General features: G+C 33.0%; 1 protein-coding gene across 1 annotated transcript in view; it reads right to left on the reverse strand.

Moving 5' to 3' along the window:
- Positions 1–20,960, reverse strand: part of RTKN2 (rhotekin 2) — a 69,831-nt gene that overhangs the window by 32,996 nt on the left and 15,875 nt on the right. The window contains exons 3-6 of the mRNA XM_055140726.1: positions 15,726–15,784; positions 8,907–8,960; positions 7,052–7,169; positions 4,185–4,379 (exon numbers count right to left, since the gene is read on the reverse strand). Of these exons, the coding sequence (XP_054996701.1) occupies positions 4,185–4,379; positions 7,052–7,169; positions 8,907–8,960; positions 15,726–15,784 (426 nt within the window). The remainder of the gene's footprint in view (positions 1–4,184; positions 4,380–7,051; positions 7,170–8,906; positions 8,961–15,725; positions 15,785–20,960) is intronic.

Genomic DNA, 20,960 nt, shown 5'->3' on the forward strand with positions numbered 1-20,960 from the left:
CAAAGAGGAGCTGCTGCTTGGGTCCTGCAGTGCCAGGAATTACCTAGGCCACCCAGGGGTGTGGAGGGCCTCCAGGGATTCACTGGTGAATCATGGAGTGCCGGCAACTGCCCCATAATATCTTTTCAAAGGTTTACAAAAAGTACTTGAGGTAAGCAAGACAGGCATTTGGATCAAATTTTTCAGAAAGAAAAATTGAAATTCAATGAATGTAACAGATTTGCCTGTAGCTAGGAATGAAAACCTGATTTTATTATACTGTATAAACTATACTTATATGCATTAAAAACAGGTGGTTTTTTTTCTTTCTTTTCTTTTCTTTTTTTTTTTTTTTGGTATGTGGGGGCCACAGTTGGTAGCATTCAAGGATTATTCCTGGCTCTGCACTCATAGATCACTCTGGGTAGTGCTCAGGGGATCAGCTAGGATGCTGGGATTGAACCCGGGCCAGTTATGTGCAGGATAAACACCCTACCTGATATACCATGCTCAGACCCAGAAATGATTTTTAAAGTAATTGTTTTTGGTTCAACAGACACATAATGACCATTTTTTTAATTCTAGTATAAGAACTTTCAGTGCAGATAACATAACTTATTAATCTCTGAATTCTATGAGTCACATGGTATGACTGCTGAATCATTTCTAAGACAACTAAATGAATAAGCCATATTTAATAGCTGATTAATTCCTTAGTTGTGTTTTAATACTGCATTATCTTTCACACTACCAAAATGATCTTAATGTTTAATACTTAGGATCTTTATAAATAATCAATTTATCCTGGACAAGAGTAAGAATATGTGTTTTGTAACTTGACTAATTTAAAATGTAATATGGTGGAATTTTTTTGTTTTTGCTTTTTGGGTCACACCCTGCAATACATAGGGGTTACTACTGGCTCTACACTCAGGAATTACTCCTGGCGGTGCTCAGGGGACCATCCGGGATGCTGGGAATTGAACCCGGGTCGGCCGAGTGCAAGGCAAACGCCCTACCCACTGTGCTATTGCTCCAGTCCCTATGGTGGGATTTTTTAACTACTTAAAAATTACATGAGGCTATACCTAGTTGTCCTGTGCAGGGCAAGGGGTGGGAGGGTGAAGAAAGCTTTGAAGTGACAGGAATTGAACTCAAGCTCTTGCGAATGTAAAGCATGCACTCTACCACGTGAACCACATCCTGGGTGCTACAGTGGTTTATTTATTTTTTTTAGTTAATACATTTTTGTCATATGATCATTCTCAACATTACCAGTTTTCACACAGTGAATGTTTAAAATGAGGCATATTATTTGCACAACGAAGAATAATGTACCAAATAATCTCAAAGAGCATAACAGCTACTTCAATTATTGGAGGCACTGGGAAAACTAAAGGAATTTCAGTAAGCTAAGTTCCACAAATAAAATGGATAAATGAATCACATCAGGGAGCATGCTAAAAATTACCAAAAATGTTCACTGTCTTCTTTCAGATCAAACAATACTTTATGATATTTCAAGTTACTTCATTTTTAAACCATGACTAATTATAATGACTGTGCTTCCAAAACCAACAATGATCTCACTTTTAAAACATTCTTGTCAGGATAACATTTTCTTACTAAAACATTACATTCATTCCTTTCAGCCAACCCTAATACTGAGTTCCCAAAAGTTTAATCAGTTACATTTTTTAAAAATCAAATAGACCAATTGTTATAAAATTTTGTTGAGGAATATTTTTAAAATGCTATGAAAAAAATAGCTACTTTAAAATAATTTGAAAAACAAAAGCATTCCTTTGTCAGAAGAACAGCTATATTTGGTGACGTGCCATATTACTAGAGAAGATATGTATTGCCCAAACTTGATCTTTCATGCCCAGTTTGGTTAAAAACTGAAATATATAACAGACAGCTTCTCAATAAACTAGATCATTACCAAAGGAAAAAAAATGTGTTCTCTTATGCATTATGATTATTTTCAGTGTTATTCTCGAGTACTAAAAAGGTGCTGAAGCAGTAAGCAAGGAAGTACTGAGTAAGAATAGTCCAGGTATGACTCCAAAACGAAGAAGTAAATAAAATAAATCATAGGCTTCAATTTATAAATAGCATTATTCATTTAATCATCAAAAACAAGTAGTTTGAAAACAGGAATGTATCTCATTGGTAGAGTATATGCCTTTTTGTATAAGGCCCTGATTTTAAATCTCTTAGCACCTACCACAAACAAAAGATAAAAAAGGGGAAGAAATAGTTCTATTATAAGCATGCACCTTCCGAAAAAAAACTAACTTCATCTAGAAAAAGTGGTTTTAATTATAAGGACAAGGAGTTGAAGATGTATTCCTGCTTGACAATTTTAATGCTTGGGAGTAGGTCAAGGGTCACCTGGCCATGCTTAGAAGGACCTGCCACGCCAGGACCAAACACAGGGGCTTCATGGATGAGAAGCATGCACTCCTGCATTCAGAACTGGGCTGCCTCCTTTCAAATGACATTTATTTATTTATTTTTTTCAAATGACATTTAAATGAGGAATATTTTACTGTGACTTTTTAAGTCGATAGGATGGAGCCCATATATGGAGCATGAAATCAGTTCCAAGGCATACTGTATATGTAATATGTCTGATACAAAGTTATTATATTATATTTTGGTGACAGACATTTAGGATTTACACCTAAATATCTTTCTATAATTACAACAAGCTTAACAATATGCTGAAATGCAAATTCTACCATATAGGTAAGGAAATTCCAGATATCTAACTTAGCCAGCGATTTTCCCAAGAAACAAACATAAAACTATTTGGAAAGCAATAAACACACTATTTAAAGAAAGTGTCTGGTAAAAAAAGAGTTCCTTGAAGAAATGGTGATTCTAATGGTAGAAAAATACATGACAAGCATGGAACATCTTCTTGTGTCAGAAAGCAAAGAAGCTTTTGAGATACTGAAAGGCTTTCCATTGAACAAAAAGAATAACAATAGTTTGACTCACATATATAAATTCCAGTAGTTAAAAAAAATTGATTACTTCCATGGGTAGGTACTAAGAACCCAAGTTATTCTAAAATTAGGTTAATGAAAAAATCAAGTTTTTCTTCCTTCCCTTTTCTCCATCAGTTTTTTGCAATTAAACAGTTCACAAAGAAATGCAATTTTCTGAAAGAATTACAGTTTTGAAAAAAAGGCAGGACAAATTTGGAAAGTCACCCAAATTACAATCCCTAATGGAATAATGAAAGTTCAGCAGTGACTGCTTTAGCCATAAATAAAATAGGTCCAGATAAAATATCTCTAGGAAACTTTATAATGGATGGACCAGGTTGGCAAAACATGAACCCCCACTGATCAACTTTAACATTATTAAAAGTCGGGCGAGGCCTTCAAATGGGAGATATGAAAGTATATATAATCAAGAAGAAATATTACTGCACTGAAAGAGAACCTGAATGTGGTCAGTCTTCTAGATCTGAATCTGTTGTAGAAAATACAAGAGATAGCATAGACATTGGAAAAGGTCACAAAGATGCAATCTACTAAATTCAAAATATGGAAAATTTTACAAGGCCCAGTTTCCTAGGTAAATAATGGAAAAGAAAAAATAGATGGAAAAACATTAAAAAAAATACCTCACCCCCCCCAAATTACCCTTAAAAGTCTCATTTAAATGCAACACTATTGACTTGGTTTAATCAAACAAATCACAAGAGGGCTTTATTCAGGAGTGGGCAATTTTAATACAGATGGGCTATCATTTTATAAGCTTCATTTTTATTTTGTTATACATTATATCACATAATAATGGTAATGTGATTTCTATTACTCATAGAAAACAATTTCTTAAAGAGTTCAAAAAATAGAGCATAACATATTTATAGACATTCAATTAGAAAACTGATATGTGGGCAAATAATTCAACATGCAGATAGCCTCTTTTCAAGAAAAACATTTTATCTTTTTAATAGAGAGTGGAATTCCAAATCGCTAAAAGCAGTCACCCAACTTCCTACCTTCAAAAGAAGGTATTAAGAACAACTCAGCTGGGTAAATGTCAGACAATCAAGTTTTGTTTCTGCTTCAGAGTGTTTTTTTCCATTTAAAATATAAACATATACTCCGCATACAATACTTTAAAAGGTCACAATATATAATTATACTATGTTACTATAAATATTGCATTAGAAAACTTACAAAACAGGAGAACTGAAGGAGAAGCACAATTCATGATCTTCTTGAAGCACAGAATTTATTTTCTTTCCAGCAGCTTTACTTATAGATGTCTTAAGTTTCTTAGCTAATTTTTTGGGTGTGCTGGTTATAGAAGATTCTTCCATACAGCAGCTATAAACTTCCACCTTTATTTGGAAGTCTGGTCTAGCTTCATTACTAAAATAAGGGCATCGAAACATTAGAAATTTAACTCAGTAGAAATTAAGATTAAAGCATTCTTTTAATGTTTTTATCACATTAAAAATCAGCATTTGAAATAGGTTTCTGTTAATATATGTCAATGAGATAGAAGTTCCTTGTGTTTATTTCCTTCTAAATGACCTGAGAGAGTCATTGCAACTTCCACAGCTACCAGCTTCTAATATAGGGCACTCTAAAATCAATTTAATCAACATATTGATATGTAACCATATTACTGACACAAAAAGACTAATACTTTTGTCATTTGGTTGCCAATGCTATTTCTCCTTTTCATTCCTTTAATATAGACATTTTTAAGTACTTACATATGTGCTTCTTTGAAAACACTATTCCTCATTTGGAAAACAAAGGGTAAGAAGCAGACTTTCTTCTGCTGAATCTTATTGTTCATTTATTTTTCATACAGTGACTCATGGTTCACTGCTCCCCTCCCTATCGTGGCCCAATTTTGTACTTAATGTCTCAAGATTTCATTTCTTGACTATATATAAATACACAGATATATATATTTTAGACATCTACACATACACACACATATAAATGAAATAAAAAGCCAAACAGGGCTGGAGCGATAGCACAGTGGGTAGGGCGTTTGCCTTGCACGCGGCTGACCCGGGTTCGATTCCCAGCATCCCATATGGTTCCCTGAGCACTGCCAGTAGCAATTCCTGAGTGAAGAGCCAGGAGTAACCCCCAAAAAAAAAAAAAAAAAGCCAAATAGATACTTTAAGGCAGGAACATTTGGGAGACAGTGATATCTGATAATCTGATAATCTCTGTTTTCAACACAGCTTAAAAGGTATTAACTACACGTTAACCCAATTTGCATATATTCAATCACAGCAAATGCTAAGACTATTGTTGTCCTATTTCTGACACAATAAAGCAACTTTAGCATGAAAGACTGTGGTGGTGATACAAACAATAAATAAATTTAAAACTGCAAAAGGAGACCATCAATAGCAGATATTTGTAAATGTTCCCCGGCAGATGAACCTTACAGGTTAAAAGAGCAAGGGTAGACTTTTAAAGATTTAAATGGTTGATCTATAGGAAAAGTCCAAAGAATAATTCCCAGATAGTTTTTAATTTTATTATTTTGCAACTTTTATATGTACAGCTTACTGGTAATGACCAACAGATGTCAATATTTAAAAGAAAACCAGAGATTCATTAAATATTGAATAGTTATATAAAACAATCATAAGAAAAGCATTTATTTAGCTTAATTGAGAACATTTGTTAGCAGCTATTTTTAGAATAATTTAAAATATTTAAAAAATTTTAAAAAGACAAAATCATATATTTTCTAAGTAACTTGTGCTTTTTTTCTTAAAAATATGATTTTTATCTTTGTAATAAAACAAGAGCTAAATATGAACAAGGTGACTTTGACCAAAAAACAATCACCAGCAATAGCTGATAATGTAAATAAATATATTTCAATACAAAAAAAATTATTGAATCTATTTACATACTTGGCAATAATTAGGGATCCTAAATAAATTCCTTTGATTCAACAGAACTTATATGAATACCTGTGCTTTAATCAAGAATTCAAAATACGCATTTTACTTTTGTTATACAAATACCTAAGGGACACTGAGCAGAAGCCACAAAACACAGTTTGTGAATGTTTTCTTAATGTTATATGAGTGGTAAAACTAGTAATCTCAAATTTCAACTCTATAATTGAAAATACCAGAAAAGAAGATTGAAAAAAAGATACTGTTTTAGAGTTTGGTTACACTGATATGCTTTTATGGTAAGCAATATAAGTATTGATATTTAGATACAAAAAGTATGTGAAATTCCAAAGATATACAAATCACACACTGATCTGAATCAATAAAACCTTTGAAAGGGTACAGGAAAAACCTATGTTAGTTAAAAATGATTTCTATGGCTACCTAAGGAGTTCTTTCTGGTTCTGTATTATGACCACAATAAAATGAGTCAGTAAAAGAGCAGGGGCAATAAAAACAACCCTGAGGATCACCCAGTTTTTTATTGTTTTGGAGTACATGAAAGAAGTACACCATAAGAAAAAGAACATCCTCTAATTTTACTCAAATATTTTCCCAGTGGAACCTATATCTGTACTATCATACAAAGTTGTTACATGATTATAGTATTTCTGCATCTAAAATAAAAGGTGTAAAAATCTGCTTATGCTCAAATTACCTATATAAAATGCTATTCAAATTAATATGCCATTGTAGTCATGGTTTAGTCCTAAAACTATAAATACTTGCAAATATTTTAAAATTATCTCATTCTATTAAACAGTTACTACTGTAGCACTGTTCATCAATTTGCTGGAGTGGGCACCAGTAATGTCTCCATTTTGAGAGTTGTTGTTACTTAATTGTTACTGTTATAACTTGTTGTTACTTGTTACTGTTTGCCTTGCCAGTTATGACTAATATTATATAATTTTATTTCACTTGGGATAATTTCAAATGCAGAAATTGGATTTTTAAAAATAATTTTTATTTTTCTTAAAGTGAAATATTCAAATTATTCTCAATAATTAAGAATGTGACTGCTTCAAAAATAATCCAAAGATACATCATTTAAAGAAATAGAACTTTAGGTATTCTATCTAAAGTTAAAAAAATACTTACAATATTGTTACATTTTCAAAGCATATGTCTGTGATTGTTTTATCCACAATCACCATGTCAGTATCAAAAATTTCAGCTCCCATTTTGAACAAACAAAAAATGGCATAACGCTGTGATCCTGGTGAAGAAAAACACTTTAAGCAACTATTCATTTGAAACATCATGCCTATCTTTTTTAAAACGCGAACATGAAAAAGCTTAAAAAATTGTTAATAGATTATTTTCATACATTGAGCATTTAATCTTGACTTTAATAGTGACGAGTTCCATCATATATGTTCCCAGTTAGAACGCAAGTAAATCAGGGAGTATCAAAAATCAAAGCTAAAATATATAGTCCTCTCAGCAGCCTAAAGAATACCAAGATCATACATTTTATTCCTAGGAAGCTCTTTAAGCTTTAATTAAGATAATTTAATTTTATCAACACCATTATTACTGCTGTCATTTTGGTTTCAAACCTACTTAAGAGAGGAAGTTTTCTCTTACCCTAACTTAAGAATAGACACATCTAGCCTGACAGATATTACAGTGGGCAGGATTATTACCTTTCATGCAGCTAACCCAGGTTCGATCCCCAGAACCACAAATGGTTTTCCCCAGTATCCCTAAACATAATCTCTGAGCCAAGAGCCAGAAGAAAGCTCTGAGCACTGTGGGGTGTGGTCCCTCTCCCCCAGAAAGAAGTAAGCACATTAACAACAGCAAAAGATTTCCTACAAACAGAGGGGGAGAAAAAAAAATAGTAAAATAAATATGTGAACACATAAAACACAGCTGCTGGGCCTTTTAATTTGGTGGGATTATTTAAAAAGTATTAGGTGATTAAAGGCCTAAAGCCTCATTATTGAGAAATATAGTTGTCCAAAAGTACATATTCTGTATAATAATAAGAAAAAAATGTACTGAATTCCCACATGTATTTCTCTATAAAGTAAATTATATTTCCTAATTGAATAGCGAATATACTAACCTGATTTTGGTTTCTTCACATAAAACTAATTATGCTCAATATGATTCAGTTTTTAAAATATGAGGAAGAAAGCTATCACAATAGACAAGAAAAATAAAGGATTATCATTTCTTTTCTCCTTTGCCTCTAACAGCGAGAAAACATCTGAGGTTAATTTCCATAACCTAAGCAATACATGGATTTGTGAAGACTATATATAGCCATAAAATGCTGAAAGGGAGGTGGGAGGAATCAGGTGAAGAAAAAAAAAACACCTCCTATTACATTCTTTTTAATTAATCTCAAGTAACTAAAAAGGTAGAAAAGGTCTCTCAGATTCTGGCAAACTGAAGAAATGTTGCTTTATCTCCTTAATAACCAACTTCTTTTTTTCAACATTTTCTTTTATAGCCCCTATTTACTATCTTTACTTCGGATGCTACCAACTGCTGTAAGTATGTTAGATATGCATTATCTTAACATTATGCATTACAACATATTTATTTTTTTTAAAAGATAGTTAACAAGATTAGGGCTGGATCAATAGCACAGCGGATAGGACATTTGCCTTGCACGCCGCCAACCCGGGTTTGATTCCTCTGTCCCTCTCAGAGAGCCCGGCAAGCTACCAAGAGTATCCTGCCCTCAGGCAGAGCCTGGCAAGCTACCCGTGGCGTATTCGATATGCCAAAAACAGTAACAAGTCTCACAATGGAGATGTTACTGGTGGCCACTGAGCAAATCGATGAGCAACGGGATTACAGTGATACAGTGAACAAGATTCAACTTATTTTCAAATGACATTAATTTATTTCAGTGTATAGTTTTTCACCCAACAATTATAATCTTAATATACACTAAAGAAAATATTTCAATTACAAATTGAAATTAAATATACCTTACCTTCTTTATTGCTGAAGTGATCAGAGTCTTTCCACATTAATGGTATTCGAATATCTACAAAGGAGAGGAAAAGAAACAAGTAATAATTTTTGATAGATTTAGGTTCTAATAATGAAATTAACCTTTGAATTCCATAGTGTATTCTAATCATAAAAGCCAATGTAGGGGCTGGAGTGATAGCACAGTGGGTAGGGCATTTGCCTTGCACGAGGCAGATCCAAGTTCCCAGCATCCCATATGGTCTCCAGAGCACCGCCAGGGGTAATTCCTGAGTGCAGAGCCAGGAGTAACTCCTGAGTATCGCTGGGTGTGAACCAAGAAGCAAAAAAAAAAAAAAAAAAAAAGCCAATGTAATCTTTATTATTTAAATAGTCTAACAGGGGACATTTCCTCTTAAAAACAATTTATTTATGGAATAAAAAAATCTGCAATCATTATTTCATTATTTAAAATATTTTACTGAAAAATATCCACCAAAAATTTCTCAAGAAATTAAGGTCTGTAATAACCTGGTGGGGCACTCTTTTGCACCATCCACGCCAAGTGTGTCACCATTATGCCCAAAGACACCCCACGGGTGTGCCGCCTCCGCCGAGAGAGGGCATAAAGTTTATGATGCTAAAATCTCAGGGCTGGGACAAATGGAGACTCTACTGGCACTTGCTCGAGTTAATTGATGATTAACAGAATGACAGTGCTACAGTGCAATAAACTGATGCTACCATATGGATGGCATAAGATTGGTGAATTATTGGAAACTCAATGTTGAATTTCTACTTGGGGTGAGAAGCATCACTTCAAGATCATAAATAATAGGATTTAGAACTTCATGCAAACTTTAAAGCTGAAGAAAATTTAGTGACTCATTGAAGACCACTTATTGTAGGAAAAGACCTAACTCATAACGTAACAGAGCCAAGTTTATTCTGTTAAAATTTAATTTCTCTACAAAAGAATGCATACTTTCATATTACAAATTGCAGCATCTTCTTTAGAAATAGGGCATTTGGTCTGTAACTCTCAACAAAGTATTTCAGTAATTAGGTTTTTTTTTTTGGGGGGGGTCACACCCGTCGATGCACAGGGGTTACTCCTGGCTCTGCACTCAGGAATTACCCCAGCAGTGCTCAGGGGACCATATGGGATGCTGGGAATCGAACCCGGGTTGGCCTCGTGCAAGGCAAACGCCCTACCCACTGTGCTATATTGCTCCAGCCCCCATAATTAGTTTTAAGAACAAAAAGTTTTCCAAGTTTCTTCCATTCTTCCATTTACTTTTTAAAGATAGTACTTAAAAGTAGTAATTTTCTTCTGAGATTCCTGTATGTTTTCAAATTTAAAGGGCAAGGTTCTATCAAATAGGCTAAGATGTGTGATTTAGAGTGTAACATAGGCAATAGCAAATTAGAGTAAATATTTTTGATTACTTTGAGAGTTAAAAAAAAAAGTACAAACTGTATAAACACCTCAAACCTTAATTTTAATTTGTGAAAAGGAAGTTCTGTTGAAGTCTCTAGTGGACTATTAAAGTTTCTGTGAAAATTTATTTATTTATTTGGGGGGGAAGGGGTAGGATTTAGACCACACAGTGCTCAGAATACATGTTTCTAGGAACTAAACAGGGGTCAACTGTACATAAGGTAAGTGTTTAAACCCCTGTACTAATTGTTCAGCTCCATTGGTGCTTTTATTTTTGCGCCTATTAATTTTGTGACTTTCAAATAATTGAAAATATTTATGAACATAAACTACAGGTCAATATTTGTGACATGCTTTTATATCTACTTTTTTGTGTAGAATTTTTTTGAAAATTATTAATACATATTTCAATTTCTTTCTAGAAAACTTTTCTATTACTCCTCATACCTATTCTGTCCCATAAGTATTAGAGTGGCCATCTCTGGGCTCCGTTAGGAGTTTCTTAAATATTCACTAAATTTTTCCCATATAAGCTGAACACTTTACACAGAAATTATATAATACTTTACAGCTTAATATTATTTTGTGGTAAAATGACAAGGTTTTAATTATTCGTATTTGCTTGCTTTGATTAATAGAAAAGTGGTAAGACATTACTGGCCTATTCAGTGAATCTAGATCCATCGTTTCTCTTCCTCTCTTTAACATGTTTATGGTTTTCACCTTTGAAAGCAAATTATTTAATCTACGTGAGAATTTGGGGAGAGCTAAAAATATTTTATTTTGTATAATTTGGAGCCTCCAATTGTTCAGAAAGACAAGTAAGGAGAGGCAGCTAAAACCTCAGGGCTGAGAGGAATTAGAGATGTTAGTGGTGCCCTCTAGTAAATCGACGAACAACGGGATGACAATGACAATGACACAATGATAATTTGGAGGCCATACTCCCGGTGCTCTGAGACTACTCCCACTTCTGTACTCACAGGGTTATGGGTTATTCCAGGCAGAGCTTAGTGGGACCAAGCAGTGCCAGGGGTTAAACCTGATCTGGGCATCCTGCATACAAAGCATGTGCTAAGTTCCTTGAACTATATCTCCACCCCAAATATATAAATATTCTTATAAAATAATTGACTCAGATTAATTTAATATCTAGTAGACTTTTTCTTCCACTGGCTTATCATACCATATTCATATATGTGGCATTCAAAGCATCCGTTCTTTGATTATATACTTCCTGAATCATCTGCCAGTTACTCTTTATTCTAATATCATTGTCATACTGTCATAACTAATGTTACTATTTGTTAGAGCTATACCCTCCTAAACACTTAGTATTGACTAATTTATTTATGTTAAATTTAAATATATATTCAAATTTCTCCTCTAGAATATTTTATTAGAATTCTATTATTAAAATTAATTTGGGAACTTTACAATATAATGTCTCCAAGAACAATAGTCTGATTTATTAATCTTAGTATTTTTATTAAGATTATTCTTGGGTCATTAAAGGATTTATGTTATAAGATTTTTTGCCATCATAAATAGTGGCTGCTAGTTTTGAGAGCAGTTAACACTTAATGTGTATTTATTTTGAATTCAGCCACTTCTACATAAATCTTTATTAATCGAACTCGTTAATAAATTTCAATGAATTTCCTTAAATTTTTCTAGGTCTGCAATCTCATATCTTCAAATAGAATTCAACTTATATACTTCTTTTTAAATAATTCCATCTCCTAATTCTCATAAATTTAAGTCAGACTTTCTAAAACTCTGCTGAATAATATTGATAAAATAAATATGGTTATTTTGCTCTTGACTTTAATGTGATTGCTTTTATTGTTTTATAATTATGACTTTGCTGATGCCCTGCCAAAAAGATTGTTTTTTGCTTGACCACAGTTGCTGACTCATTTCATTTCATAACTGTTCTTGTTCACAGCTGTTCTTGTTCTATTATGGTGGCATTAACTGTTTACACTATCTGAGGAGGAACATGGACCCTGACTTTCTTAGACATAGTCCATAGCTTATAGGTCAGCACTGCTTTCCCATGCCCTCCCAAGAAAAACTCTCAAGCAGAGATAAACATTTCTTATCTATTTCCTGCTTATCATTTGTTAGCTCACCACCTCTGAATGTTTTAACTAATAAAAGTCTATGTACATGCCACATTAAGAGAGCATATGGTTTTGAATATTTACCATTACACTTGATTCATTCTAAAATAAAGTTAAATAAACTTATGGAGAAAAACTTAAAATTGAATGCAGCATAAACAAACAACAGAAAAAATAATTTATATATTTTTGAAAGTTATTGGTTATCCATTATTTCTATTGAAATAACACTGAATCATAATAGTATTTGTCATTTATCACTGAAAATCAAGTATATAATTACATTAATATCACTAATAACACTTTAATTCTATCCTTCAACACAACTTGTCCTCTTTATTTTGACTTACTCTCCTTCCCATTTAACTTCTGGTGATCCCTAATTGATCTTTGAGTCCAGAAAGTTCATTTTTTAAAAATTCTGTTCACCTGTTTATTTTCCATATATACCACATTATGAATAAATCATGCTGTTTGTCTTTTTCTGTCTGGCTTATTTCACTAAGCATGTTAACTTTTTATTTCAATCACTTTTGCTGCAAATGACAGGATTTCATTTTTTTTTAAGTAAATCAACAATAAACCTTTGTGCATGCATACTCTTTCTTTATATTTGTCAGTTGATAGGCACTTAGGTTGTATCCAGCTCCTGGCTAACAAACTATATTTCTTAACTCAGTTTGAACAGTAGAAATACTTTTCTGATTCTTGTAAATGGCTGACTCAGTTTAAGTTTACAGTATGGTATTCTTACTTTTGTCCTTTTTATAAAGCTATCTTCATTGATTTTTGTGGTGAATTGAGAGAATCATATTAAGATGGCTAACTAATTAATTGGAAGCTAGATGTCTATCATTTTCAAAAGTGAAAACTGAAACACTTTACTTATTTGGCATTAGTATTCAGTGAATAAACTGAGACTACTCCCACAGTATTATTATTTATTTTGGCAGAAATAATCAGGATAAACATCATTAGTTTATAACTATAATTAAAAAAATGACCAATGAGTAAATTAGAAATGAAAACTCCAGGTACGTCCTGCTATAAATGTAATCTCAAAAACATTAAAAGAAAACTTAGTAAATACAATTTTGATTAAAATAAGAGCCATATTCCAATGTCAAAAGAAAATGGATTTATAAAAATGAATTATGTCTTATTGTTATAAATATATAGACAAGATATAGATATAATTCTAAGCAAGATGAAAAGAAATTACATATGTATTCCATTTTCTGAGAATTTCAGTTCCTTAATTTAATTTAAAATTATCTTTTAGAAAGAAGGAACACATGCAGAAATAAGTTTAATTTCTACACGTCAGTATTTTTGGTCAGGAAAGCAGTTCCTTCTTTTACTTTAAACCTTTTTAGCTAATTACTCTTCAAAATGTGCATCTAATGTTGATTTCATAAACTGCTGCAAACTGTTTATAAGACAATAGATGTTTTAAATCTACTCGGTCTTTGAAGTCCTTCACAGCATTTTAGCATATATTTCTGTGCACTAAGTGATATATCAAAAATAAAAATGGGGGATTCTGTTTAAAATATTTTAGAAAATCCTTTTTCAAAAGCGAATTTTTATATTCATGTTGAAATGGATTGAGCAAAATGAAAATCATGTAGAAGTTCTTTGTTTGGCTTTAGAGGAAAATAAAGAGGCATGAAACATGTTTTATTCCAGTCTTAATAATTAGAAAGATAAAAACATGAATAGAAACACTACAAATGAGCACTACATTTTTATGCAATTCTTTCATTTTTCTGAATTTTTCTGCCGAGGGCAATTAGAACAATTTGTCCTATGTAAAATCCAGTCCTATCCTTCCTGGATGATAATTTTTGTTTATCTATAAAGACATTTCCAAAGATAGTTCCGTAAGTCAGAGGGCCTTAAAGGCAGCAGCAGACTTCTTAGAGTTAAAAAATATATATATATATATATAAAAATATAATGATTTTGGCCAATGAAGCAACCTAGTAATTAGTTAAGAAACGATGGACTTGTCTGTTGTTTCCAAACTGCAGGATGAGATATGTGTAAAAGGTTCATTATCTAGCATACACATGAGTCAGCCATGGCATTCACTTCAATCTGTGCCATCTCCAAGCCATTGTCTTTAGCTTTCTTAACACTTTGGAGAAACTGATGCTACACAGCATAAGTGCCACCTAGTGGTTAAAGGATCTTGTAACTGCATTAGGAATTAAGAAAAGAAATATCATTTCTGGCGGGAATGACAACGGGAAAGCTTCAGAGATGAGCAAACAGATCCTGAGATGAAATAGTTATTTTAAGAACTAACTGGCGTCTGGTGCTCTGATGGGACTGGAAGAAAAGTGGCTAACCAGACACTTAATACATAGAGGAGTACTGGAAGATATGGGGAAGAAAATAGTTGAGTAGTGATGGAAAACTTAGTGGGGGAAAAATTTGATCCCTATCCTAAGGCAACAAAAAGCTGTAATATATCCGCTAAATATTCACTAAGCAATTACTATGTACAATCACTGATGGGACTTCATCATCTGAAGTGATTAAACAAACAAACATGCTTCTAATCCTCCTGGAACTTCCAGACAAACATCAAAATTTCTGACCAGAAAAAAGGAATAAAGAGTCAAAAGACAGGATTTGTAGTCCAGCTCAATCACTTACAGGAAGTTCTTTAACCTCTGATCTACAAAAATAAATATAACTTCTCTATCTAAATAAAACATCTGCAATAAAGAGGAAACTGCACAATATACGCAATATACATGTTATATATGAAAGATATGTATAATAACTTGAGAAAAGTCCTTGAGCTTTAAAAGTCTGTACAAATGGAGCATAAGAATGATAATAATTGATATCAGATACTGGAAAAATATGCAGAGTAAATATTCTGGTGTGGTATGCAAAATAGAGCTGGAATACCACAGATTAAAATCCATCCAAACAATAATAGTGAGTTCTGTGTTGAAATATTGAATGTAATCAAAGTAAAGTGAAAGTAAAGTGAAATTTATCAGTTACACGGGGGGGGGGGGGCTGGGGACGTGGGGGGGCGGGGTGGAGCTGTACTGTGATTCTTGGTGGTGGAATATGTGCACTGGTGAAGGGATGGGTGTTCAAGCATTGTATAACTGAGACTTAAACCTGAAAACTTTGTAACTTTCCACATGGTGATTCAATAAAATAGAAAAAATTTTTTTTTAAAAAATCCACCCAAACCAGAAAGTTATAGAATATACTAGGCAAAATAAAAGTTATCCATTTAGCATACCTGATATGGCAATCTTCCCTTTACATGCTGTTCGTTCTTTATTTTCAAAATTCACATCACTGTCGAAAGAAAAAATACTGATTAAAAAAATATAATTTTTTTCGTATTTTAAAAATTCTTAAATGTTAAAATGTAACTCTATCCATGACAAATGACTTACAGTTAACAAAACTACTTTATACAAACTTTAAGATGTCAAGTTAGCTGACAAGAATCATTCTCTAACTTTTTATATAAACTTTATATTCCCTGATTTACATACCGCTTATTCTATAATGAAAGACTATTGTGATCACTTATAGAAACAACATTATAATATGTGTCCAAGTTTCAGGAAATATGGATATTACTTTCCAAATTACATTTCTATCCTATCAGATTAGTTGCTTAAAAATTAAAAAAAACTCTACTACATATTTAAATTTCTCTTAAATTAAAAAACATACTAAAACAATAAATTAAGAGATGCGAAAGAGAGTGGATCTGTAAAGAACATAAAATGTGGAAAGAAAAATGTAATACCAAAAAGTGCCAAAAAAAATTTTAGGATATACCGCACTTCCAGGTATGACATCAGAACACTACTATAAAAAAAATCTAAAGGTAGTTATCTCCTAATAAACCAATCAACGACCCCTTTGAATATTTCTTCAATAAACTACTTTCTGATAAACTGTATTTAGAGATGAGGATCCCATTTTTAGAACATTGATTTCAAGACTATTCCTCATGTTTTCTCTATAGGGTGTGGTATTCTAATTTAATTAATAAACTGCTGAGTAATTCAATGAGACACTTCAAATATGTGATAATATAGTAACTTAATTTGAATGCTCTGTGTTGAGTGTAACACTGCATTTCAGAAGAAAAATTAACAGTACACTACCATGCATCCAAATTTAGAAAAATGGTTATCAGTCTCCTTTATAAAAATTTTTCTCTTATTGTACAAGCATTTAAGTATTATAGGTGAAATACATTCCAAAGAACTAGGGCCAAAGAGATAGTATAACAGATAGGGAGGGCCTTGCCTTGTACACATCCAACCTGGAATTAATCCCTGACACCACGTAAGGTCCTCCGAGCTCTACCAGAAATAATTCCTGAGCTCAGAGCCAGAAAAGAGCCTTAAGCACAGCAGGGTGTAACCCCAAAGCCATAACCAAACAAACAAAAAAAGAATTAAGCTTAGTGATGTATTTAATAACCTGAAATGGGACAATTATAAGGTATTTATAGAATTGCAAACAAGTATAAACTAAGATAGTATATTTAAAGCTGTAACTTCTCAGATTCCTGTATAATTACTTTATAGTCACACCTGGTTATTTAAGTTAAAATAGGAAGTTTATGCAAGCAAAAAGTACTCATTAGGTCAAAATAATATTCTGTTGAATCATAATTTAAAAAATTTTTCATTTCAGTACTTAGACCAAAGTTTACTTTGTCATGCTAGAGAATATTAGCTTGCTAATCTATTTCACCTTAAGAATGGAATCTAAACTTTAACTCCCTATTACCGTTCGGTCAAAATATACTTAAAGACTTGCTAGAAATCAAAAGAAATTTAATTTCCTAAAATTTATGAGAAACAGAATTTAAATATAGTTGGCTGACATTTAAAAATATTTCTAAAGACACCTACATGTGCAATGCATGCTATATCTTGCTAAAATATTTTAGTAACACAAGCTCTAACATGGTAAATTGACTACGATGGAATGGGTCACAGATTATGCTAAAGTAAAGATTCATTCAGTATTAGTTAAATGGATTTAATATGACTTGGGAAAGAACAGTTTTTTCTTTGTAATGATGAATTATCTGCATCAGCATTTCTGGGACCAGTCACAGTATTACTGTATATAAATATTATTAAATTATAATGTAAAATCTAATTGAACATATAATCTTATGGAGTAATTAAGTCTGTGTTTTTTTTTTTTTTTTTGCTTTTTGGGTCACACCCGGCGATGCACAGGGGTCACTCCTGGCTCATGCACTCAGGAATCACCCCTGGCGGTGCTCAGGGGACCATATGGGATGCTGGGATTCGAACCCGGGTCGGCCGCGTGCAAGGCAAACGCCCTACCCGCTGTGCTATCACTCCAGCCCCTTAAGTCTGTCTTTTTTAATGAGAAATGAATTAAAGTAATTCAGTCTCATTTTTCTGATGCTTTAATTTTTTTTAATTCAAATAACTCCTCAAACTTGTATGTAAGAGTGTTAAAATATGATGTCTTACTAATTAGCCTAAATTGACAATAAAATTGTTAAAAAATGTGCTACTGTAGCTAATATTTCTACGGTTAAATAAATATTTGTTTGAAAATCTGCAATGTTAAAGCCAATATTAAATGCTGCATAAGAGTCAGACTGGGGAAAATGTAAATAAGCACAAAATTATCCAAACAAAAACAAAGCTAAAAATACTGCACCTTATTCCTACTTTGGATTATTATTTAGAAAAGATGTGCAAATGTTAATTTAAAAGTTACAATAAAAATATAAAAGGTAATTTTTAACTTATTATTATATTTCTTGCTGTAGGTAAATAAAACTACCAACAGAGGGTGCCAAACAGCCACTTTGTTGCTTAAAAATCTATATTAAAATCATCTGAGTAAATGCACAATATCCTATATCATTCCACTTATAAATTAAAAAGTTCATTGCCCAAAATAACAAGCAATAATGATAAATAGAACAATGAAGATATTTTATATTTTTTAATAAAGTACCAAATTAACCCTAAGTGAGATTTCATTGCTTGAAAGCATGTTTTTAAAAAGCCCTTTACTTTTTTTTTGTTTGCTTTTTGGGTCACACCTAGCGATGCACAGGAGTTACTCCTGGCTCTGCACTCAGGAATTACCCCTGGCGGTGCCCAGGGGACCATATGGAATGCTGGGAATAGAACCTGGGTCAGCAGCATGCAAGGCAAACGCCCTCCCGCTGTGCTATTGCTCCAGCCCCAGCACTTTACTTTTATACAAATAAAAATAAAACAGTCAGAAATATCGAACAAGAAATTTTAAACTATTTTAAAACTATGTGGTATAAACTTAAAACCTTCATAAGGATCTTAAAATTAGGATGGTAAAGTTTCTATTTGAAAACAACAAATGTTCCAACAGACACCAGAGACAATTGTTCAAAAATAAAACCAGCAATACCTTTAGTGTGCCATTTTTTATTACGGAAATACTAAGTATACAAATTTCATTGGAATCCCAATAAAAAAAATGTTATCAAGGCACCGCAGTTTACAAAGTTGTTGATAATAGAGTTGTTTCTGTCATACAATATTCCAACACCAATCGCACAATGGCCATCCTTTCAATTAATGTCCTCAGTATGCCATTCCCCCTTGACAAGTATAGAACAGATTTATTTCACATTGATGCTCAAACAAAACTTAAAGGAATGGTAAATGTAAGTATCATAAAATATACCGATAAAAGTCAATTTGTGATCATTTCCTGCTATATGATTTTAACTAATAAAGAAATTCAAATTACTTAATACAATAAAATCCCTATTCTCATTTACATGAATAAATTTTCAATTCTGATACCTAAAACTTACTGCATTAAATTTTATTTTGTTTGGAGCTGATAAAGTAATGACCATGTCTTCCTGATCATAAGTAAAACTGTTTTAAAAAATGTCTGTGCTAATATAAAGTTTACATGAAGTAGATAAAACCTACAAATGTAATATTTAGTAAGAGTGATAAGGTTTAAGAAAATTTAAAGAGGGAAATCTAAATTGGTCTATAAAAGTACAAAGTATTTTATCATAAGGAATGGACTACTGGTTTTCTATTAAGAGATTAGATTATAGATATTGCTTAAATTATGCATTAATAAAAGACTGAGATAAAAGTCTCTGGATATTGAAAAACTTGATCAGACATAGAACAGTCAATATAAATGTTAATTCATTATTAAAAATGTTATCAAATGCCTTAGCAAACTAGGAGTAAACATCACTGTATCACTGTCATCCCATTGCTCATCAATTTGCTCGAGTGGGCATCAGTAACATCTCCATTGTGAGACTTGTTACTATTTTTGGCATATCAAATATGCCACAGGCTCTATGGTGCGGGTGGGATACTCTCGATAGCTTGCTGGACTCTCCGAGAGGGGTGGAGGAATCGAACCCAGGTTGGTCGCGTGCAAGGCAAACGCCCTACCTGCTATGCTATCATACCTTTCTTAATCTAGTAGAGGACAACCACGAATGAGTGCCATATTCAATGCCACGTTGGCCTCTCCTCTAAAATAGAGACTTTAATGCTTCTTGCAAACCTCGTTTCAAGGCTACAAATTCCCTAAACTGTTGCCTGTCCATGTAGCTCTGTCACTGTCACCCCGTTGTTCATCAATTTGCTCGAGCAAGCACCAGTAGCGTTTCCATCGTGAAACGTGTTGTTACTGGTTTTGGCATATCAAATATGCCACGGGTAGCTTGCCAGGCTCTGCTGTGCAGGCGGAATACTCTCAGTAGCTTGCCGGGCTCTCCAAGAGGGATGGAAAAATCGAACCCAGGTCGGCTAATTGCAAAGCAAATGCCTTACTCATTGTGCTATCCCTCCAGCCCATGAAGCTCTATACCATTATTTTAAATATGTAGGATAATCTAGCTGGATAGAGTATTTTGGTAAGGTACTCACTTTGCTGAGTTTTTGTACAATACCCCTTTACCCTCTTATGGCTTATAGATCTCTTTTGATAGATCTGCTGTGAATCTTATGAGCTTTCTTTTGCATTTAAGTTTTTTTTTTTTTTGATCTTGCTGTTTCCAAAATTCTGCCCTGGTTTTTGTCATTCTGAGCAGTATATCTTAGAGTTTTCCTAGTTAGATCTATTTTCACTGGGACCTATCAGGTCCCTTGTATTTAGTTTCCTATATTGTACAACTCTGGGAAATTATTTAAACTATGATTTTTAAAAAAAATTTGTTAGTAAATCACCATAAACTACAGTTACAGACTTACAAACTTTTATGCTTGCATTTCAGTCATAAAATGATCGAGTACCCATCCCTCCACCAGTGCCCATTTTTCACCACCAATGGTCCCAGCATCCCTCCCACCACCCCCACCCGTGCCCTCCACCCCACCCCGCCTCTGTGGCAGGGCATTCCCTTTTGCTCTCTCTCTCCTTTTGGGTGTTGTGGTATTAGAGGTATTAAGTGGCCATCATGTTCGGTCTATAGTCTACTTTC

Source organism: Sorex araneus, chromosome 5 (genome assembly GCF_027595985.1).
Source record: "Sorex araneus isolate mSorAra2 chromosome 5, mSorAra2.pri, whole genome shotgun sequence".
NCBI classification, from domain to species: domain Eukaryota; kingdom Metazoa; phylum Chordata; class Mammalia; order Eulipotyphla; family Soricidae; genus Sorex; species Sorex araneus.